This window comes from Malurus melanocephalus, unplaced genomic scaffold (assembly GCF_030028575.1).
Source record: "Malurus melanocephalus ecotype Western Australia unplaced genomic scaffold, MMel_1.1 scaffold_291, whole genome shotgun sequence".
Classification (NCBI taxonomy): domain Eukaryota; kingdom Metazoa; phylum Chordata; class Aves; order Passeriformes; family Maluridae; genus Malurus; species Malurus melanocephalus.
Window position 1 is genome coordinate 906,472 of NW_026623523.1, and position 24,056 is coordinate 930,527.

Consider the following 24,056-nt stretch of genomic DNA (forward strand, 5'->3'; position numbering starts at 1 on the left):
TTAGAGATAATACCCATTTGTATCGATGGGTAGTTTGTTTTGCTTTCCCTAGTTTTAGCTTTGTTGGCACTTAAGCGCCCGTTAGGCATCACTCAAACAGGAACAAAATAGATAAGAATCTTCCGCATCTTTAGGGAGGGTAAACTCGGTGACAACTGGTAAATGTGATAAAATGCTTACATTTAGGCTAGAGACCACTGGAGTTGATGCCTTCTGACCCCAAATCCAGCAGGATTCAGGCTCACTGTGATGAGCAGAGGCACATCCCCTCTCCAAACTGATGTCAAAGCCTCAGGGCCTGGCACACTGGAGRATCCCTTTGGATTCTGCCAGGGTGGAGAGTCGTAGGTGACACAGGGACAGAGAACACCTGGAACACAGCCCAGGGAAACACTATGATTGCAGCCTCCTTCCACAGTAAGAGSGACAACTTCTGCCTCTCCTCAGGTGACATCGGGGTGACATCAGCACTGCTCCCCTCTGCCTTAGGAGAAAAACAAGCAGGAAGTCTCCTGAATAAAACTATCCCTTGCCAAAGTGGGTAAAATCATTCTAATGACTCATTTGGTCTTGAGGCCTCTAAAGATACCGGAGCTGTTTGTGCCAGGGCTGCAAGAAAGACATTGACATTCCTGCCTCAGTTACAGAAACTAACGGGAGAATGGCAAAATTACCTCGACATCTTCAGCAAGACTCAGGAAATTCTTGACCATGTTCTGCTTGTGTCATTCACCATTCACTGCCATTACCAACCATCCAAGTTCACCAATGAACCCTGCCTTCCACTGCTTTCATCAGGAGGAGAGAGTGAAGCTGGCCTGATGCTCTTTGTTCACATCTGGGCTCCACTTTCTGGTCAGAGCCCTGGTGATGCCCAAAAACTGCTCAAGAAAATAAAACCCCATGGTCAAATGGCTGTAGAGCAGGTATTGGTTTATTCAGCTCAAGGTGTGAGGGGGATTGCGCTACCACAAAATCACTCATCCATTCTTTGCCCAGCACTTGCCTTTTTTTACTCAGTGTGTGTATTACACTTTCATAACCTTCATATTGTAACATCTTTTCCAATCCCATTGTTATGTAAGTCCTTGTAACACATGTGAGGAGGTCGTCAGCTTCCAGGTGGTAGTTTTTGACGAAGGCTCTTAAGTATTCCTTAGGCTYGGAATTTTTACCTTCGCTTCTTACGCGTGATCTGTAAGATTGCTTGCTCAAATCGCCAGTGGTTCAATTCTTCGTGGTTAGCTTACTATGCTAGCTAATTTCTAAAAGGTGTTAATTTATCTGCCCGATTGCAAAGTAACTACTCCCTTCTGCATAGCTCAAGTGACTACTTTTTGTACAGCTCAAGCCTATTTTGTTGCTCAGGTTATCACCGGGTGGGAATTTCTGACCCAGCAGGACACACGGCTGGACAAGAGAGCAAACCAGAAAAGTCAGAGAAACAGATGGAAGAGAAAAACCTCGGGCTGCCGTTTGAAATAAGCACTCATTCAATAAGAAAATGGATTACACACCCACAGCTCCACGGTTCCGCAGGAAGGAAGAAGGAAAAGAGCGAGGGATTACGCTCACGCAGCCCAYCGTCAGGCTAGGAGCTCCACCTCGTGGGCGCTGGCCACCAGCAGCGGCCACTGGCCAAGGGGGTCGGGAGCTCAGTGGGGCTCTCAGGGACGTGGACACGCTTTCTGGTGACTCTTTTACTGCTGCAATTTTACTGCGTGCRATGTGCTCCTGAAGAGAATCACGAGCTCCAGAGAGTCCCTTGCGGTGAATTTTGTCCCGCAGAATTTCAGAAGTTTCCAGCTATTTGTTCGTCTCGACAGCGCTGCCCTGAGGACGCCCACACCTCAGCCTGACTTTCGTGTCATTCTGTCATGTWAATGTCCCGCATTTCTATTTTACTGCAGGGAGCCTTAAAAAACCACGGCCGGTAGGGCGGAGCGGGCGGCGGGAGCCCCCGCAGATGTCCCCGCTCGGGACTGGCCATTGTGGCATCACCGTGCGCGTCCTCGGCAACCGCGGAACCGCCGCGCGGCCGCCGGGGCTCCACGTTGGTGCCGTGAGCGGCGGATTTCCAGCCGGTCCCSGGAGCCCGATTTCGGCGGTCCCGGGAACCGCTGCCTTCCCACCGTCCCGGCTCGTCATGCAGGAGCCGGAGCCCCGTCGGGAAAGCTCCCGGCGGCGGCAGAGTGAATTCCGGTGAGTTTCTGCAGTTCCGCGGCAGGTTCGGCACTTACGCCGRGCTTTGCCTGCTTGAAGTCAGTGAGTCTTGAGGCCACGGTTGGATTTGTTCTTGGGCGGTTTCATCACCGTCAAATATCGTGGAACCTCCAAATACCGTCGTGTTCCACCTCCTGCCACGGGCAGGATTACCTTCCCCCGTCCCAKGTTGATCCAAGCCTCAGTGTCYAGCCTGGTCTTGGACATTTCCAGGGTTCCAGGGGCAGCTACAGCTCCTCTAGTATCCTGTGCYAGGGCCTCCCCACCCTCATTGGGGAAGAATTTCTTCCCCATGCTCATTTTAAACCAATATTATTGGTGTTACCAATAGTATTCAGCATATTCAGATGTTTGCGAGTATGACACAAGTTTTTAGTGACACATCAAACATAATTTCTCAAGCAAAAACTTCCTCTACTGTTTTGTTTCATTATGGAGCTCCTACAAGCCGTTCCATGGCACTGGAATAGTTTTTTTTCCTACATGAAATAGCATGATTTTTTAAATTTATCACTTTGTGTRCTAGTAAATCATTGATGCATATTTTGACGGAAGAATAATGTGTATTCAAAATCTTTAGCATCCCCAGGCACCACACTTCAAATTTAGGAGTTCTCTTTCCTCTATGTGAGTTCAGAATAATTTAAAGGAGTTTTAAAACTTCAGAATAATGTGGATGTGATAGAAAACATTTTGATTCTATTATGAGATTCAGTTGGTTTTCGCATTTTTTGGGGGGTGTAGGGTTTTTTTCTTTTTTTTCTCTCTGCTCTTCATTATGAAAATGTGAAAACTGTTCACAATTGTTCACAATTTGTGAAAGGCTCAGCAGCCTTTAACACAGCAAGTCTTCTGTTAGACAGCTAACTTTGGATATTTGATAGACTAAAAAAAAAAAATAAATCCTAGTACCTGCATTTAGCTCCCTCAGAATTATTTTGAAAGAAAGTGGAGTCTGTAATCTGCTTAGGAGAATGTAGATCAATCTACTCAAGCACAACATCTTTTATTGATACRCTGAAAACTCTGACAGTGGATTTTTACTACTACTATATTTAATATATACTGATATATAATAATATATATATTTATTTGTCTACAATATTCCAACTTAGAGGACTAGCAGTACAATTCTGTTGACTAAAGCTAATGTCAAATTGCAGTTGAGGTAATTGCCCACACAACTTGGTAATGAAGCTGTTGTGTAGTTGATCAAGAGTGGTTAAAAAATTAGTATTTTAGTAGGTTGAAAAATAAAGCATGTSTCTGCTACAGGTTTTAATGTTTTTMTTATATAGAAAAGAGCATTCTTTYAGTATATRTAGTTAACAATGRTCTTAATTCTCTACAGTTTACAGGCTTAAAAAACTACATTTGGGGCACCATGAGTTCGCTRTCTTCAGGCAACATCTCTTGCAGGGAAGCTAAATGGTGAGCTCCACTTCTGGATTTTTAAGTCTAAAATCAGTTTAGCTCCTCCTTTTGTGGCTTCTTGATCTTCTGGACACCTGAAATGATGCAATTCAGGCTGGAGGAGAACCAGATACAATGYGATACATGCAAGGTGTCACAGAATCATTTGCAGGGAGAGAAAGTTTCTGCCAGTGCTTAGAAACACTGCCCAGGAGGCACAAGGGGATTTTCCACATTAAATGAGGTGGGGGAGGTTGGCTTTAAGTCTTGCCCGTGGTCCCTGTTTTTTATAACCGGATGTGAGTTTGATCTCTGCCACAAGTTATTTATCTGTCTTTAGTCTGATTGTACAAAACTCTCAGTTATATGGGAACTGTAATATTCCATGAATATGGGCTTTGGTTAGAAAATCAGACTGCAATCTGCTCCATCAGCTGCAGATGTTTAGCAAAACTGCACTAATAGGTAACGTGCAGAAGAATATTACTGTCTGTTGCAAAATTGCTCTGCATTTTCTGCCAGCTGTGGAGTTGAAGCTAGGGAAAAGCTGGTTTTCTTCAATGGTCAGTGTTGACTGTAACCAGATGACATGTGAACACTGAAAATTCAGGTTTTGAGCTACAAAATGCTTTCTGCAATGTAGAACTCAAAAGCTATTTCACCTGCTCATGATTTCTTGAAGAATCTTAAAGTCCTGCTAAAAGGGGTGTGTTAGATAAAAGCCATATTTGATAAACTACACATTTTGGTTCAAACCCAATGATTGATGGACTAGTAATATATGAAAATGCAAGTAGAAAACATACTCTGAATTCTGTTAGACTGCAAATTGTATATGCTTTGAAACTTTCCAGGGTCTTTGTGTGGTTATATCTTTGAACCTTCTGAGAGCTTTATGCTTGTAACACTTCTACAGATTGAAGAACTTCCTACAAGTGGTCATAGGAAGCTTTCATAAAGTACTGCATGGGTTGGCCATGCTGTGACAATTAAAGTGACACAGAAATAAAAATATTRAAGTTGGTTTCGATTTTATTTGAAAGTGTGTAAGTAGACAACTAAAATGCAGTGGTTCATAGAGCAATAATCCATCAGTTTTGTCACTTGTTGGCTAGTTGGAATTCTTTGTTTGTTTGTTTGTTTGCTTGCTTGCTTGCTTTTATTGGTTGTTTTGGGGTGTTTTTTATGGTTCTATACTAAGAAAAGAATTAGTATTTTGTGATTTATGTTTGTCAATTTCCATTAAATGCATTGTGAAAGCTCAGAAGCTGTGCATAGAATGCTATTTTAAAAAGGTGTCTAATGCTCTTTTTTTTTTTTTTTTTTTTTCCCAGTACCGACTATTATGCTTTCTGCTCTAATACACATCTTTAATTTCAATAGCATCCCAAATTTTTTAATGCTTGTGGTGTCATATAAGTTGTGCATGGTTTGGTTTTGGGTTTATTTGTGCCTCCCACACACACTCACTGGTTCACTTAAGCAGAACAGTTAATTGCATAGTTAATTTCTCCTCTGAGTAAGTTTTAATGTGTAGGTGTTTCCATTATCATTCTTTTGTTGCTGGGTATTTAATAGGAAAGCTCAGAGAAACAGACTTCTTTAACTCTGACTGTACAAACCAATGTAACTTAATAAAAAATTTAAAGGTATTTCTCGTTTACTTTACAAAAAGAGGTTATTCTCTTACTTTCATTCTGTGTGCACTCTCTACAAAAAATATTAAATCTCGCCAGGTTTAAAGAAGCCAAATTACTCCCCTGCTGCCCATAAATTAACTAAATGGTTATTCTTTCCATAATCCTTGTTTCTTGGACCAAGTCTTGTCCAGCTTTCAGTTTGGGTTCTGTTTTTCTCCTTAGTGCTGTGTGGCTTTTAGCTGTTTTAGCTGAGATTGATGCTTCATTCACCCTCTCTGAATAAAAATAAATTAAAAAAAACAATTATTTATTCTTTGTTTTCCCCAGCCAGGGAGAAATAAAGGTTATTATTTCTCAAATCTGTTACATGATGCTCACAAACAAGATTTTATTCAGCTTGCAGATGTTCTGGCTGGTCAGGTTCCACTTATTTCCAAATTCCCTCATTGCAGTAGCTGAGTTGCATTAAATAAAGTGATTCTAATTRTTGCTGATCTCTTGCCTTTTGAGCCATATTAATTTCTCTGGGTGTGACTCTGCTAGCAAGAACTGAAAGCTAAAAATGTGCTTGTGGTTTTCTTGCAATGCATGAACATTTCAATTCGTTCTTTTCTCCTATATTTATCAAAGATACAAAATGTGTTAAGAACATGGCACTGTGTGGAATAATTACTGATGACGTACAGCTCTTCTGAGGTCATACATGATGTCTGTCTTCTTTTTAAATAAGTATATAGTTAACATTTATGCAATTATAATGTATTTATAGTCTGAAGCTAAACAACTTAGATTTCCTCCTTTATTAGTAGTAATATTTTTGAAGATTTAACCTAAGTTACCAATCCTCTTGTTGGTGGCCTCTGTGTCTCTTTTGCCACTCAAAAAAAAAAGTGAGAAAACATGTCATCAGGTAAAGTTTTTGGTCATGAAAAATGTTAATTGCGCCTATGCTCAAGTCTAGGGATAAAGTGGTCATTTTTATTTAGAAAATTCTATTAATTAAATCCCCCTATGTAGTCATTTCTGTAAAAAACACTGCRTGTAAACAAAGATAAGCTATTTTAGTATTTACAGTATTATATAATATCATTTTAGTGTTTAATTTAATCACGTTCCTTTTTGCTCTGTATTTCACATTTATTTCCCATGAACTCTTGGACTTCTGTGTGGAGCAACTAATAATTGCAGTCTTACATACTTAAAATAGTGAGAAAACCAACATATATCAAATAATGTGGACACAGATTTTCAAGTGCTACAATGACTTTAAAGTTGTCCAGTTTGAAGTTAAAATAATTTCTCTTAGAATTATTAAGCTAATTAATTAAATCTATATTTTTATATACATGTTTATATGTGTATATCTATGTATATGTACATATACATGTAAATACGTATATTAAAAATGTTATATGTTATGTGTATATATTTTTCACTTTGTATGTAGAAACTTGATTTTGACTCTTTTATTATTGTTCGTGCTGCTTGAGGAGTGATTCTGCTAATTGCCAAGCAGATTTTCTTTTAACTGCAATAGTAGAAACTTAGATAAAACAAGGTAGTTTAAAGGATGAATCCTTTAGTTTGCACTGTGTTTGTGATCATTTACCTGTCTGAAGTAGTTTAAATGTGTATATCTCTGAACACAAAATGTGTAAAAGTGAGGGGGTTTTCCACATCTGTGCATTTGTTTCATGACAGAGATGGTTTTGGATGGTAATCCATGTTAAAAAATGAGACTTACTGTGGAGACAAGAACCCTTCCAGTTATTTTAATTTACATTATTGGAATGATGTTTTTAAGCTGCCTGGAAGTTAATTACCAAAAATCCTGGAAGTTCATTAGCAAAGATAAGGATAATATAAAATAATAATTAATGTGCTGTGCTTAAATCAACTTTGTTAATCCAAAGTGCATCTTTCTTTAAGTTCCTGCTGCTACATCTCCCATATCTTGCACCATAAGCAATTCTATATAAACCTTTTTTTTTCAAATAGCAATAGCATGGTGTAAATTGCAAGGAATAATTTTGCTTATGGGAATGTTTCAAACTCTGGGTCCATGACTGGGTAATTGGAGTAAAGGAGCATTAAAACTTCCAAGGARTACTCACGTTTTTTGAAAATTTTCCAGCTCACTTAATAGTACGCAAGATAATAGCAATACATCAGGAATGGACGCTGTTGAAGATTTGACAAGGAGACTCCAACTGGCTGAGCAACGAAATGCAGAATTGGTCGAGCAACACAATCAAGAAGTAAGGACATTTTTGTTTTGTTTTGTTTGCTTTTTTTTTTACCTTTGGAATAAATGTAATCACTTTCCTTTAAATTGTACTCTCATCAGGTGGATCAACATCAGAGTCAGTAGTTAAAAAATAACAAAGAAAGAGCACTGTACAGACTTCTGCCCTTAGGAACTGATAGCATTTTTACCATCATTTTTAATGGTTAAAGGTGTGTGTGAGCAATTTCGATGCTACACAACAGCAACATGATGCAGAAGAATATTTTGCAGCCCCAGCTTTAGAATTCTCAATATGAGACATGGTTTGTTTGTTAATTTGTCTGAGTGTTTAAATCCATGTAGTTCAAGGGATCTACTTTATAGAATCCACCCCATCATTGATGGAGCAGTGGGAGCACAACAAGAGCAAGTCACTGTGGAAGRAGCAGGAATCTCTAAATAAATGGATATGGAAAAACAAACTTGGGTTACTGGCTGTATTTAACCAAAACCAGATGAATGAGCACCCACACCGGCTGCCCCTAACAAACTCCTAAAAGCAGAATTGGTATATATAGCAGTGATAATAATTCAAACCAAAGAAAATTGTAATAAAGTATTTTGTCACTGCTGCCYCGTTTAGGTACCAGTCTGCCACAAGTGCATCAAGGAAAACCTTAGTAATGGGGATAAATTATTTCCCATGGATGGAGCTCCTGTTATTAAGGGTGCTACTTCTTTGCAGATGTTCTGGAGAAGCGTATATTTTACTTACCACCTTCTGGTGTTGAAATGGCTTGGACCGTGGTTTCCTAGATCCAGTTTTAGGCAGCAGTGGCCAGACAATCTTTCTTACTCTGGATAAAGCCCCTTTTTKAAGCATTTTTGTTGCTTTTTTCATTGTGTTTAATAGTATTCTGCTTGACTGCTGAACATCACTAGACTGAAGCTTTTGTTTTTACACAATGTTTTTACTAGGTGTCTGGTAGTCTAACATCCCAACATTGTTGTTTTTCAAGGGTTAAATGCAGTTATCAAAATATTGCCTGTGGAATACAATGTTTTTGTTGTTGCATTTTTCACACTAAGGTGCAGGAAAAGGATACTATTATAACTTCCATTTTCTTGAAGCAGAGCATGTTTAGAAAAACAGAGTGGTATGGTTAAGGTATATGAAATTAATCTAGGAATAGGATAATTTCACATTAAAAAAACCCATAAAATATCTAAAGTGTGCATAAATGTATGATTGCAAGACCATATTTCAAATTCAAATGGGACAAGATGGCAGCTGTGAATGCAATTCCTGAAACAAATTTATTTTCTAGATGGCTCAGTATGAAAAAGAGATAATGAAATTGCGGTTGGAACTGGAGAGAGAAGAGACTGTTCGCCAAGGTCTGGTGAACGACTTGCTAGCTGCCAAGAGTGAGGCTCACCTGCGAAAGCACTCAGCAGAGGATGAGCTTTGTGATGCAAAAACCAAACTTGCAGAACTGCAAGGTAATTCGGAAAAAAAAAAAAGCCAAGATGGACCAGAGGCCACACGGGTCCCTAATCAGTAAAACAAGCAGGGACTTCATAAAATTTTCCTGTTACTGTTTTTCTTCTCTCTCTCTTACCTTTCCCATGTCTTACCTGCTTTTGTAAGCTCGTAAGATTTCACGAAATCTTTGCTGTCTTCTGTGAACTAAATGCAACTTGCTACACCTATCAACCCTTTTTTTTCTCTTTCTCCTTACCTACTATTATTATGTACAGAATTGTATTTAAGGTGTCCATCTCCACATCCTGCTTATCACTGCATCCAGAGGTTCTTCCTTCTTACATTTCAGAGGGAAAATAACAAATTCTAGTCTTGTTCATTTGTTTATAATATTTCCAACAACTTATTTTTTCCAGGAGTTCTSATCATGATGCTATTCTCTTCCATTTTTTTCAAAAGTTTCTAGATTCTTGTCACTCATGTCTGGCTTCTTCATATCATCTCTGTTTTTCTTTTTATACAGATAACATGACAATAGTATGTGGAAAGGAAGGGTTTTATCTAGTTTTTTGCGGGTTTTWTTTTCCTTCTAGTTTTGCATTCAGAAACACAAATTTTCTTAAACTTTCCGAAACAGAGAGTTCTCGTACTTAAAAGCCGGGCAGGTGCATTTTTAGTTACCTAAGTAAGGATGATGCCCTATAAATTTGGCACAGGAGGTGTATTTGTGAATCTCTGATGTTCAATGATAAGTTTGGAGCACTCCTCCGGAGCTTGTGACCTTACAAGGATGGAAGGAGACTCTGAAACTTGCAAGAGCACTTACCGTGCCAGATTGTGGGGGTTTTTTTTGAAGATAAAAAGAAAGCTGAACTTTCATCCATTTGGAAGACACATGAATAGTAAAAATTTTATGGTGGTTGAAATTTTTCAAACTGTTTTTTGTATTTTTTTTTTAAATTGTGACAAGTGTCAAAGAAACCAAATCATCTTAGTGTTGCTTCTCAGTTCTTTAGCAGTTTTTAACTTGTTGTCTCCTTTTCCTGGTCCGTTGGAGCCTTTCTCACCCTGTGTGATGCTGTGATGTGATCCCAACTTAGTTTCTTGGACAGAGCATCTCCTTTATGCCCTGTTTTAATATTTCCTCTGAACTGTTTTCCTGCTGCTCTTATTGAGGCCTGACTTCCTGGCATCTGTCCTCCCTATCACTGTGTCCACTGATTCTTTGTGGTTTTTTAATGTGTCTTCTCTGTTTCATCCTTCTCCAGCTAGAAAGAAATTTCAGGAGAATGAGATGAATTTGAAGTAAAAATCTGCTAGAAATTAGTGATCATATAAATGCCAACATTGTTAGCTCTATTCGGTAACAATAAAACCAATACAAAATGTTTTTATCCAAAAGCCAGTTTGTGAAACAAAGCAAAGTTCCTAAAAGAACTGCTTATAGGAAAGGAAGTTTTCCTTGGCAYTTAGGCTTTCACAGAGGAGTATATGCAGTATTTGCCCATCTCGGGACATTTGCTGGGCTAAAGATTTAAATCTCTYGAGCTGCAGTAAATTTCCCCAGAAAAGCCAAGCCTTTGCTCGCTAGCCTAACCTGCCTTATGTCTTTTTCACGTGGCAGGTGTATGTCTTTACTTTTACTTAAACTGTGCTGGAAATTGATCGATGCAGACTAATATATCAAATAGGTATTTGGAAATAAGCTAGCCAAGTGTTGCAGGAAAAGGCAATTAAGTTCCCCCTGCCGTAGACGCCTCATTTGAAAGAGTTAACTTGAGTTTTCATTCTTTTCCAAGAAGGAAGAGAACTTAAATTTGTAAAAGTCTCCAAAGCTTTTCTATGTCCTTGTGAGAAAGGTGCAATAGGAACACAAAATCTGATTCTCTGTCAATGTTCCAGTGTTTCACTGGATATCACAATACACAAAAGAGCTTATGTTCATTATAGTTCTTGTTTTTCTGAACACGTTTATTTGCAGTGCTATTTGTCTTTTTCTCTTTCTCTATTTATTTTAAACAATAGTACTCAGTGACAAACATCAGCAGAAAGCAGCAGAGACTGAGAAAATGTTTCAAAGTGCTCAGCAGCAGTGGGAAGAAGAACAGCGAAGAATTTCAAGGGAGAGGGATGACATCCGCAAAATGTACCATGCTGAAATGGTAGTCCTTATCAAAGAAAAAACTGAAACAGAAAGGGCTTTTGAGGTATGATGTATTATTAAATTGAAAGTTCCATGAGATGCTGGTTGGAACTTTTTTTTGGTGCAAAGGGTGCGGTGGGTCAGGGTGTCTCTGATTTGGAGGAATTAAAAAATCCCCCAAATAGTTAAATATCACAAAACAGTTCTGAGGAGTATAGCTTCACAAAGTCACATTCAGTGTGTCTGGTTTTGGGCTTTGATGGGATAAATTGTGGCTGTTTGTCATGGTAAACACTTAAACCAGCTTATCAGTACAGTGTTTGTGAAAAATAGAGGAGTGCAGGGACAGGGGATAACCTTCTCAAAATGTCACAAGTGAGGTTTTGCTTAAAGCYGATTCTTAAAAATCAGGGCTGGATATAGGCTGTGAAGAAACCTAATTTTAGGTATAGTTTTCTTTTTTAAGTTGCCAGGTAAAGCTGAGTAAGCTCTGAGTTCTGTCTAACAGTAAATAGGCTGAGTTAGGTTGAGTGGGTTCTGGAAGGGTCTTGCCTTCGGCTGTGTACAGTGTTTTGTAGAAGCTTTTTTTCAGAGAGTTTAATACTGCATCCAAAGGGTTGAAAAATTCTCTTGTGATGTTTGTCCTTATAAAACAAAAAAAGGAGTAGTGGATGGCTTGGGACATTGTGTTCCCTGTCAGTTCCCTGTCAGTATTCCCTGTCAGTGCATGTAGAGGAAGGTGTTTTGTTGGGGATTTTATTAAAGCTACAAAATAATTCGAAATGTAATTAACATGAGCAGATTAAAATTGTCATGGATACATCAAGCTTGTTGAACAAGCCAGCCTGAGCTGCAGGATCTCTGAATTTTGAAGTCTCTGAACTCAGAACTCCTTCCAAATTTTCAGAAGTCTCTGACAAGAAAATGTGATTCATTATTAATGGTCAAACCATAACCCAGTTTCAATAGTAGGAACATTCACTTCTCCCACTTTGCTTTTGCAGCTGTCAATCTGCCCATCACCCTACAGTTATGCTATGTACAGTTATAAAATTCCAGGAAATAAAAAGTGTTAAATGTGAACTTGACCACTTAATTCATTTAAACTTGTCAGACAAACATCAGAAATATCTRAGTTTTCAAATTATGACTCCAAATGTGTTTCAGTCTTTTGTGCTGTGTATTTACAAGCCTGGTTTAAATCTTCTGTAGTTACTCTGATTTATGAAATGACAGATTGAGAGGTTTGATTGTGGTCTTAATATGTGCAGAGAGAAGTGTCATTCTGAGCATGTAGTAGGCAAATCCTGGCTGGGAAAACCCCACTTCATGAACTGTAGTTCTGAATTTATCTGTGAAAATACTGAGATAGGCATGCAGTCACCTTAGAGTACTGAATTGTGTTTTTGAGACCGGCGGGAAAAGCCGCCCTCTCTGCTTTGTGACAGGTTTGTAATAAAAAATACCTCGTTGGGTGCATCCCTGTTCGGGATAGGAGGTTTTGGAGTTCAGTAAGAAGGGCAACAGCATCACCTCGTGGTTAGGCAGGAGATCAAATTTCTTCTCGTTTTTAAAAAATTAGAATACTTGTGAGATTGTGTGTTTACACACGGTTAAAAAAAAAAAAAAAAAAAAAAAAAAAAAAAAAAAAAGAAAAAAAGAGAAAGAAATTTGAAAAAAAAAAAAGACAAACCACGTTTTTCATGAGGAAATACTTGCAGGAGACTACTGGGATAGCATTAAACAGTGACACATGACTGAAAAGTTCAGAGATGTCAAGATTCTAAAAATCTACAGCTCATTATAAGCTTGCTGTATTAATGACAGCTTTAGTTTGCTAATGTTAACTATATTTCCAATATAAAATGGTTTCAGGTCTTTATATATTTACAGCAAACTATCTGCTACTCATTCACATTTCCCAGTGCACTTTTGTTAATATCTGGAAGATAAACCTGAAGAAATAAGTATTTCTATATCTATTTCTGTATCTTACTGGGTGCGTATTTCTGTACAAATTATTAATTTTGGTTTAATTCTTAACTTTAATTTCATTTATTTATTTATTTATTTATTGGTTTTCATTCTGATGTGAAGAAACCTGTTCATTGACTCGCTGTACATGCAAAACTAGAGGACTACCTTAAATTTAGTCCATACACATATGGACTGTGGGGATTTTGTTGCAGTGGCTCCACAGAACTGCCGAGTCCAATATTGTCAGTAATTATGCCAACCTCTCGCTTAGTTCAATTCCTGCATGCAGAAATCAAAGTGGGGGCCAGCTTAGTTATTTCATTGAAGTGAGAACTTCATAGTTCATGTAGAAAAAAAATTTAAATAGTTCAGTTTCTAGGCAGAAGGAAACCCTATTCAGAATAAGAGAAATTAAAATTATTCAGTCTATGGGAGTAACAGCTTCCAAAAACATCTAATTTGAAGTTCTAGCAATTAAAATTAGAACAAAATTGAACTTTTGTTCCCTATGTACCTTTTTACCAGATGCACCCCTAGTTGTGTCTATCATGGCAACTAAACAGAGAGAGAAGGGATTAGAAGGGCATTACTCTTTCAGGAAAAGATTTCCCGCAGAGACCTGGCTCTGATTTTATTGTCATGTTCACAATGATTTTTGGATCAATATAGATTACCTGGGGGTGAATGAGGAGTGTGTCTGCTGTTAAACAAACACTTCTGTTGGCATGTGCTGGAATCTGAGATWCTAAGATACTAACAACCTCCTCTGATGCAGTCTTCCCTCCTCTGTTGAACTCTAATCTTAGAAAAAGTACCTCTTGGTGCATTTATTTATCCATTCACCTGTTTATCCCTAGGAAATGAACGCCGCCCTGCAAAATGCGCGCAGGAAGCTGAGGGAGATGGAGACGGAATACGACGGCTGCAGCGAGATGCTGAGGCTGCAGGCCAACCAGCTGGAGTTCAAGTGTGAGCGGCAGGGGAGGCTCATGAGGGATCTGGAGGTAAGGCTTCCTCACTGCTGCTGGGAGTCTTGCTGGCACCTTGAGCAGCTTCATTTTTGAGGGGTGGATCCTCCGAGTTAGGCTGTGAGTGCCTTGCGTGTGATTCACAAAATGTGGAGCGTGTGTTTTGCTGGAAAGGTGGATTTGCAGGTGAGTTCTGTTCACACTGTGAGCCTCACTGTTTAGACAGCAGATGGGAAAAAGGTTTATATCACTGTGAAAATGCTCCTAGCAGTATGGTAATACAGGGGGAGTTTTTGTGCAAGATTTKTGATTCTTTGTTTTTAAATAAAGTATATTAAGAAGCTAAGTCTTGTGGGAGATACAAAGTTTAAGTCTTTTGGCCAACGTTGTGAAGGTTTGGTAAGCTCTGTGCTGTTGCAGACTTCGTCTTTCCTTGGATGTCTGTTTCTAAAGTATTTTGTTTTGTGCATGTGTGAGATTAGGCAAAGTTTGCATTTATTGCCAGTAGCTTTTATTTGAAAGGGTTTATTTATTTATTTATTTATTTTTATGTTCATGTTTTTCTCACTGAAGTGCTTAAAGATTCAGTCTCATATACTTGCTACTTTGCTTTACTTTTCCAAAATCAATATACTTCACTTGTATCTATGTAACCTTAAATGAGTTTGTCTTCAATTGCTTTTAATATTAACATCTTTTTCTTGTTCTTTGTGATATCACTTGAAGTCAGRAGTCATTTTGGGGTGCATTTTTCTTTTCAATTCAGTCATCAGTCAAAGTAAAAGTATTTTTTATAGAAAATTGCATATGAATTTTTATTGTAGCAGTTCTACAGTTACTGCTTTTGCAAAAACCATTTTTTTCAACTGAAATTCTGTGTGCAGGCCTTTATCTTGACATAGGTATCTGTGATTACAAAAAATGCAGCAATGACATAATCCTATATTAATTTTTTTAACAAAGCAGAAAATATTATTTTATTATTCTGTATATGTTATTGTTGTTGTTGTTATTATCATTATCATTGCTATTGTTACTGTTATTGTTATTGTTATTGATGATGATGATGATGATGATGATGATGATGATGATGATGATGATAATAATAATAATAATAATAATAATAATAATAATAATAAACATCTATTTTTATCTCTTTATTGGTATGAGTTTTTACAGTTCCAAAGTGCAAGTAGTTCAGATACAACAGGTGTATGGAGACCCAGTATACTGAACAAATAAATTTGTCTTTGTGTAGTGTTATCATCTTTCTGGACTTAGATATTTTCAAAATGCACTTTTAGGTAGCTACAACGAGAACTGAATCAGCACCATGTTTTCAAAGTAAACACACTTCAGAAGTCATGCAGGTAAACTTTTTGTTTAATATTTTGTARAAGTTTACAGTAAAACACAAAATGAACTCATAAAGGTACAATATTCCAAAAATATGAAGACCACTTATTTGCTTCAGTGAAAACACTGGGTAGATTTTTTGCACTGACTGTCAAAATTGTAATAGATAATAGAAAAATACATTCCCCTCCCCAAGGAACTTTCAAATTATTAGAATAAATAATAAAATTAAATGTCACATTCTTACCTTCGAGAATTCAAAGCAGCATTTAAACAGTGATGGGAAAGGAAATGTTTCACAACAGTTAAACTGTGTACTACTGTTAAAACATCCTGCCCTGTATCTTTGGAATGGGCACTTACAGGATAATCTTGGAGATACAAAGCATACATCCAACTTGTCTGGGAGTGATAGATTAATGCATCCTGAGACTGCAGTTCCGAATATAATTATTCAGTGTACATTTCAACTTCAAAGCTATGATATCTGCAGTCACCAGTCAAGTTTGATTATCTCAAAAAATGTAACATGTGTACTAGAATGTTAAATTCTTGCATTATTGAACTGCAACACACAGGGTTTGGTCCAGTGCAATTTGGGTTTATTTCAAAAAACAAGTGTGAAAAATGTATWTGATGATTGCTGAGTGATCTTTTACTCAGTAACACACCAGACATTTGAAAAACTAAGTGAGAAAATGGAAAGAAATTTCTTTCCCCCTCCGCATTTTTTTTCCCCCCTGAGGAACAAACAGAGGAATTGCTGTTTCTTCAGTCAGTTATTTTCTTACAAACTTCTCCAAGTACAGGCACCTAGGTTTCTGAGGTGATGATTAAATAAGCAGATGATTTAGTTTTCTTGATTCCCTCTCTACAATATGCAAAGGAACTGGGACKGTAACATTCCTTGAAGTTAGAGATTTGTCTTTTATAGTGAAGAACTGGAAAGGTTTTCTTCCTTGTTTATGTACATGAACATGCTCCACGTGTGCTTTTTCTTGAGTGGAAGTGTAGCTTTTACTGTTAATCCCACATTTTCACTTAAAAAGTCTACTTAAAAAAAAACAGAATTTCCCTAGAAAACTTCAGTATTATAAATAATTGAAAACAGGAAAATCCAAACATCATAAAAGGTGAGCTAAAAGTGCTTTTGGTCTGCCTATCTATTTCTCTTTMTTGTGAATTCTGTGTATTAATACATTTTTACCTGTGTTCAATGCTTTCTAATTCCATATAGAATTAATAGAATACATTTACTTGTAAAAAGCATAACAGAACAATGTACAGCATTAAAGATCATGATAGTTCTTCCTAACTTCCATTAACTGGTTTCTTATCACTTGGTAGTTAAGATTTCGAGAACTTGAAGATGCTTTGACTTCAGACAAAGCCGACAGGATGGAAGCCCTTTCTGTATTAGAAAATATGAAGAAAGACTTCAGAGAGTCAGAAAATGCACATGAAAGAGAAAAAGCTGTGTAAGTTCCCTTTAAAGCCATTATAAAATGTCAGTAGACAGTTTGAGTACAACTTATAGTTTACATTCTCTACAATTTTCAGTCAGCAGAAAACCACAATTTGCCAAACCAAACCACACATTGCCAAATAGCGCAATTTTTCAAACCAGATCAAAGGTTCTGAACCCCACAGTCAATTAATAATAGGTCTGTATCGGTAACAAAAAGTATTGTTAATGATACAGAAAATACCTGATCTGATGCAGATTTGCCAAAGCAAAAATGCTGAAAGTCATACATATGATAGGGTCCARCCTCCAGTTGTGGTTGGGGTGAGTGTAGGAAAACATATCTGGCAGGTTTTGGAAAGAGAGCTTTTCTACATATACTTAATCATKGTGAAAACATCATTTTACACTTCAGTGAGCCAGAAGAATCTCTAAAATTCCTGTCAAAAATTTCTATATCATTTGTAGTGCTTAATCATTGTTTTGATTTCTTGGATGATTGTAGAAAGCTTTAATTGGGAAAAAAAAATTGAAATATGTGAGACCAGATAAAATTTATTGGGCTACATTTCCTGTGCAGCACAATCTGCTGTGTCTGTAGTAACAGAATACAACCGACATCTCTTTCAACCCAGGACTGTATGAGTCCTATACACGGGTGTTTATGTTGACTCACACAAGTGGTAAGTCAGTAGTGGAGAAAAAACTTGGCTTTCCTTTYTTTCCAACTTTCTCGGTTTTCCTACAAGAAACGAAGTTTGTGGCCTGAAGATTCACGGTTGTGGAGATGTTTTTAGTAAGATGCTTAAAACTTCACTTGTGTTAGAAAAACTTTTGTCAGACTTTGGCAATTTTAAGTGAGCTTTGGGTTTCATGACCTCATATTCAGACAATATTTTTAAGATTCTTCCTTGGATTTTTTTCTTTGCTTCTGTCTCCTTTATGCTGTTGTTTTGGCTCAGTTTTCTCATCAGTTGCCTACTTTGCCATGCCAGGCTTTTGATATATCTGTTTTCTTGACTGATGCAGAACACTAATTTATTCAATTTCTGACTAGTCTGCTTTCTAATTCATGTCAGAATTTAACTAGGCATGTGGAAACCTTAAATTCAAGAASTGTACTTGAGATCACAGTTGATTATGTAAGACATGACATGGTATTTCTGAAGAGAGCTATTGTGTTAATTAAAACATTATTAATTCTGTTTGTTGTATGTAATTTAGAAGCCTTATCCAAATAATCAGTTTAATTTCATGACACAAGGCTTGGTAACTGAGAACACAACCATTTGAAARGTCTTTCTTAGAGGGAATATGTGTTTCTTCATTTAATAAAACAAGGCAAGGAACTTCAGAAGCCAGTGTGTTATCTGCCATATTGATTGATTATCGTTTAAAAGCATATAGTGCACTTGATAAATGTAATTTTGATTAAAACGTCTTGTTGTGGAAACTTTCCAGTTTACAGAGACAGATTTTGTCCTCAAATGCACAAGGGGGACAGGGACCAGAGGAGAAGGCAATTGGAGAGTCTCCTGGGAGAGGAGAGATTGTCCAAACCTGCTTCAGCCAAGCACTGCAAGAAGGCCCAGTGGTAAGGAAAAGGAATCCTATGGCACTCATTGTTTAAGGGTTTTTAAACATACTCTGTCAATTCTTAGTGCACTGAGCTGTGGAAGAGCTCTGCCACTCCCTTACCCTGTTTGTTATGTTACTTTCCTTATAATTTAAAATATAAAAAAATGTAGCCAATACCTTAGAGAAGATGATTTGAAAATGTTTTTAAGTATATGGTTTGTATTTTGCTGAASAGTTGCTTGCAGGAGACAGTTATTTTTAAAATGTGGGTAAGTTGCACTTCTATTCCTAATCAAGACAGCATTTTGTAGATATGGAATATGATCTATTGTGAAGAATGTTCTGTCTTTCTACCCAAACTTTTTTGGCAAGTTTTATTAACCACCCTTGAAGAAATATTAATTTTTATTTCATACRACCTTCTGGTTTTAGTGTGAGCATTTGACTGTAAAAAATTGCTTGAAAATTGGTCTTTTGGAGGTGGCAAAACAGAGGGTTTTTTTGGTAGTTGGTTTATTTGTTTTCTTGTTTTGCTGTGGATTTGGCACATTGGATGTATTTTACTGGATTATTTTCTGAAATATTTTTCCTCTTACMTGACCACTTTAATCTTTCTACTGTCTTTACCCAACTACACTTCTTGTAATGATTTTGCCATCTTTTTGCACAGCAGCAGGGACCAAAGAAAAGATCTTAGCATATCTGGAAAATCTGTGCTTTCATTGRGTGGTAGCCCTTGCTGTATTTCTGCTCTTAGAAATGAAAACCTTTTTGRTGCTGGCTTGTCCCTTTCTCCTCTTTTTCTCTATGATCTCTGAGTACAGAAGGTAAATATGATCTGTTCCCTGCTGACAGCCACAGAAACTTTCTTCAGAGGGTCTTCAAATTTTTGKGTGTCTTTTGTTCAGTTGATGGAGTAATCCCACACTTTGTCTTACTGWTATCCACTGCCCAGGTAGATTTGTAATTAATAAATTGAAGAAAAAWAAAGTCATAGTCCTCTTTTTTCCTTCTGGGAGAATAAAAACTTTTTTTTCACRCAAGCATTAACGTATTAAAAGACATTTGCTGGCCTAGTTAGCCTGAAAAAGTAATTTCAGTGGACACAAAAGAAATACAAAGAGATAAAAATGACTGCCCTAACTACAGACAGTAATGATTGCTATTTATAACTACAAAATGTAATTACAAGCTGAAAATGTTCTACTAGGAACCTTAAGTACTTGCTAGCTGTTGCTGTTAAAAGAGCTTTTCTTTTGTATTTGTATTCCTTAGTAAAATGTATATTTTACCAGACAAAAATTCAGGACAAAATTCTCTTTACAATCAAGGTTTCTGGTAATGRAAACAATATTTAATAGTGTATTCAAAAATAATGATATATTAGTGAAAGGTTAAAAACAAAAGGATTGTCTCACTGTCATATTCATGGAGCTGCTTGTTTTAATTGTTTTACTCAAATGATTTCAAATGACAGGACTGTTCTGAACAGGTAATAAAAATACTCAATTTTGGAAAAGTGTTATTAGCTGCACCYTTATGAGATTAAGTATTTATTGCCTTAAATGGCTTTGAATTTTTCCCAATGGTTTTTGTATTCAGTTGGAAAGGAGGAGTGCCTCCATGGGGTGCTGTTTACTCCATTAGACAGCTTTGATTTTGCTTCCCAAAATGAGAAAATGGAAGACCGCAGCAGAAAATAAGTGCCAATAACTTTTAATATCCTGCTGTAGTTCTTCACTATACCCATGATAAAATTCTGTGAAAATGTCAGTGTGTTCTCTTCCCKTCATTTTCCCTTCCTGCTTCCCTGACCTATACATTACTTTTTTCTATTTTATGTGACTTGTAGACACCCTGAATATGTTCTTTCCAATCCAATCTGGTAATATTACGTTGATTTCTCACTGCGCAGTGTTTAACATACCTTGTTCTCATGGCATTTGAGATACAGCTTTCTGTTATTTTAATCAAAGCTTCTAAGCTACTTGTATATTCTAAAAGTATGAAGGTTTGAATGTTTATTGTGCACTATTGCTGCTAAAATTTATTTTCAACCTAATAAATAATAAAACRTATTATTAAAAAACCCCATTCTTCATGATTATAATGAATAATCCATTTCTTATGCCACTAATTAGAAGTAGTGTAAATGAATGAGGCATGGCTTGTGAAATTTGACTGTGATGGAGCTTTAGACCTGTTTTGGCCAGCTATTTCATCATATATAATCCACACAAACCAAAATTTTTTTAAAAATAGAGTGTATTGTGCTGCCAAGCCAACTGGACAATTTTCTGTGTGCTGTGAAGGTGTCGGAAGTGGGCACAATTTGAATGCCCCTGAAAGTATTAATATGGATGAATGAATTGCATCCATTAAGAGGATGGATATTTTTATCTCTGTCAGGTCTTGGTTGTGACCCCTGCAGGGCTGGGATTTATTTACGTATTTTATTTACATACCGTGTCTAATCAGATAAATTTTGTAAAATCTGTTTCCTTACTCTGCTGTAAATTTATTCAGTATCACGACTGCAATTATTAGAAATTAATTATGTGAAACTCYGACAATGAGCTTTCTGGACCTTTTTTCAACTGCATGCAGCACCCACAACTACACATGCCACACATCTCTTTCGACTTTAACATTGCTCAGACTGAACAACTAATTTTTCTTTTTCTTTTTTCCAGGAGGCGCTACACATCCTCCTCAGCTTATACCAGCGCATGGCAGATGGCCATGTGCTTGTCAAACAGCCAGAAGGTGCCCTGGAGGGGTTGCCCTGGACAGAGTTTTGTGCACTTTTGCATGAGAATGTTGAAGCTTTGATTGTGAGCTTCCACAAGGCTAATGAGAAGGTGAGTACCCCCAGGTGCCACCCGCCTCTGTTGAGTTCAGTGACGTTTGTCCATGTTGCAGTCTCATTAAAAAGGTCTCATATTCCTCTCTCAAATATGATTTGGAGTTAATAAATCAATACCATTAATTATGGCCTGTCCACTGCTCTGTTTGATGCTGTTTCTGTGGGCATTTGAATGTGTCTGGAGTGTGCATGAAGTCGCCCAGCTCCACTTTCTGTGCAGGACACTCRATAGAATTATCCAACATTAGCCACAGAGATCTAATTAAAAGAAAATAAATTCATCTTACTGCTGGACAAATTCAAAGAATGTAGTCATTTACAGTCATAAAGCAAGTCTGTATTGTACTGTAATTCAGAGGTAAAATACATTTACTTCAGGAATACCATCTTTAAGTTATATGTTTATGATTCAGATGTACTGTTTGAAAGAATGGCAGTGTGGAAGAATTTTTTTTTGTTTTATTGTAAATTTTGGATTATGACATTTGTATTCAGAAACACAACAGGAAACTTCTATTATAAAACATGTCAATATTTGGAGCCTCAAGGAGGATCTGTCCTTTTCTGAGTGGTTTTAATGTAAGTGAGCTGGTGTGGCCTTTCTCTCCAGAAATCTTTGTGGTCTTAGGAAGGAAAAACCTCTTTTTCAGTAAGTCAGCTGGCTCCAGAGAAAAAGTATGCCACTCTTTGGGATTTCATTTTATGTTCTGGTTTATCTCACTTTTGAAGTAGAAGAGGATAGGGAATGAAAAGGAAGGGGGTGAATTTTGTTGGTAGTGTTTGTGGGKCTTGTGTCTTATTGTTTCTTGCTTTTTAATTAAGTGTTGTTATTGAGATTGATTATGCGGTCTCAAGGGCTCTTCTCATGTACTTAGCAGATTTTCTGAAWTTTTAGACCATGTCCTACAAACTCTTTCTCCTGCAGTTCTGTGTGATCTGTCTGGAAGCATGTTGCTTTACTTTTCAAGTAACAAAGTGAATGCAGGTGTGTGCATTGAGAGATTCATTCTTCCATTTAGTTTGCAGCGGAGGTGACCGTGTTAAACCAGAAAGATGAGTTCCTTCATGCTTTTYGAAAACACATTACAAATTTATCAACTACTCCTAAGAAAATAATTCCATGTGTTAGAATTTCCTGATATTGTTTTAATGCTTAATAATAATCTGGAATGTCTTGGTTTTTCAATAAAAAAAAAAAGCCCTGCACAAACAAACAAACAGAAGAAACCCCAACAAAGGCCATTTTTTGATAATTGTTTGCAATCATCACAAACTTCTAAAGGACTGGTATACTTGTATTACTAATTTACTAAAATTTAATGCAATTGTTWAAAAAAAATTGAAGTGTCTGGTTTGTGTTTTGTATAAAGGAGATGACAAATATCTGCAACGTAGTATAAGGATGCTAAAACTGAAACAAATAACATACTGTATTTCAAAATATATTTCAGTTTTGTTTCAAGATCCAAGTAATTAATCTGTCATGAAAGGCTTTCACTTAGTTTTAATAAACATGTTTAAGAAATTACAATTTAGATTTTTGTGCTGGAATAGTCTGTGCTTAACTTATAATGAAAAGGTAAATAATATWTTTTTTAAATGCTTGTCACACAGATAGCTCACCTTGAACATGTTTGCAAGCACAAGACTGATACTATGAGGGATCTTCAGCAGAGCCAGGAGGAAGCCTTTGAGAAAATGTCTGAACAGTTGAAAACACAGGAACACTGCTGGCATAAAGAAAAGAAGTTTCTTGAACAGCAGTATGCAAATCTCCTTGCAGAAGCTCAAGCAAGAGCACAGGTGTGGTGCTGTGAACTTCAAATTATTTTTTTTTTGTGTAAATATTTCATGAGTTATTTCAGTTGTTTAAGTCCCTTAATAGTTAAAGATCATTTGGGAATTTTAGTATATTTTTAAAGTTGAAAAAAWATCTAGCCAACCCACCACCATGTTAATATCAACATAACCTATAATAAGAAATAAATGACTTTGCTAAAGCATTATGAAGAGAATTTGGTCTACTGCTGCTAATTTTTTAATTATTTATCTGAGAAGGTTAAAGCTGTGAGATCACATTTGCTTATTTTAATAATTATTAAATCAGCAGCAGCTACWTTTTCAGCATCATGATTTGCAAAGATTGTGCAGAGTTATGGTGATGTGGTGTCACCTGAAGATAAATTTAGTTAGTTATAAATGTTCTGACCTAAGAACAATGATAGATTTCAGCGGTGTTAAGCAACTCTGTTTTACTRATATTACAGCAGGAAGTGGTTCAGAAATTAAAACTGTCACCATKGCTTGTCAGACGAGTTATTTGCAATCCAAAATATTCATTGTTATTCCACAACCACCATTCACTGTCTTTACCATCACACTCCTTCAAACCTGTTTGCATTAGAAGTGTGAACAGATGTGCCTTGTTATTTGTGACTTACTGCAGCTAACTTCATCTGAATAATGCTGTATTTGATGGAGATTTTGGGACTGGGAGTCTTTGCATGCAGAAAAATATATTTAATCTGTCTAGTTTCACATTCCAGCCTTCCTTACTTTTTTTCTTTGCATTTATAATGACTTCCTTTCTAATTGGTAGAGAAACATTTTTTTTTGAAATTGGGGGATGTAATTACTATTGTTAAGTCAGCCCAGCAAACAGTACTGTGGGCAGACAGGTGCTGTTGGACTTTCTGTGGGATATCACAGTATTG

General features: G+C 36.9%; 1 protein-coding gene across 1 annotated transcript in view; it reads left to right on the forward strand.

The window, feature by feature from the left end:
• The first annotated feature begins 7,450 nt into the window (after nt 1-7,450).
• The window catches only part of LOC130579752 (coiled-coil domain-containing protein 171-like), a 33,384-nt gene continuing 16,778 nt past the window's right edge, over nt 7,451-24,056 (forward strand). The window contains exons 1-8 of the mRNA XM_057376788.1: nt 7,451-7,534; nt 8,832-9,006; nt 11,015-11,196; nt 13,967-14,113; nt 16,781-16,911; nt 18,360-18,492; nt 21,170-21,337; nt 22,957-23,145. Coding sequence (XP_057232771.1) covers nt 7,451-7,534; nt 8,832-9,006; nt 11,015-11,196; nt 13,967-14,113; nt 16,781-16,911; nt 18,360-18,492; nt 21,170-21,337; nt 22,957-23,145 — 1,209 coding nt within the window. The remainder of the gene's footprint in view (nt 7,535-8,831; nt 9,007-11,014; nt 11,197-13,966; nt 14,114-16,780; nt 16,912-18,359; nt 18,493-21,169; nt 21,338-22,956; nt 23,146-24,056) is intronic.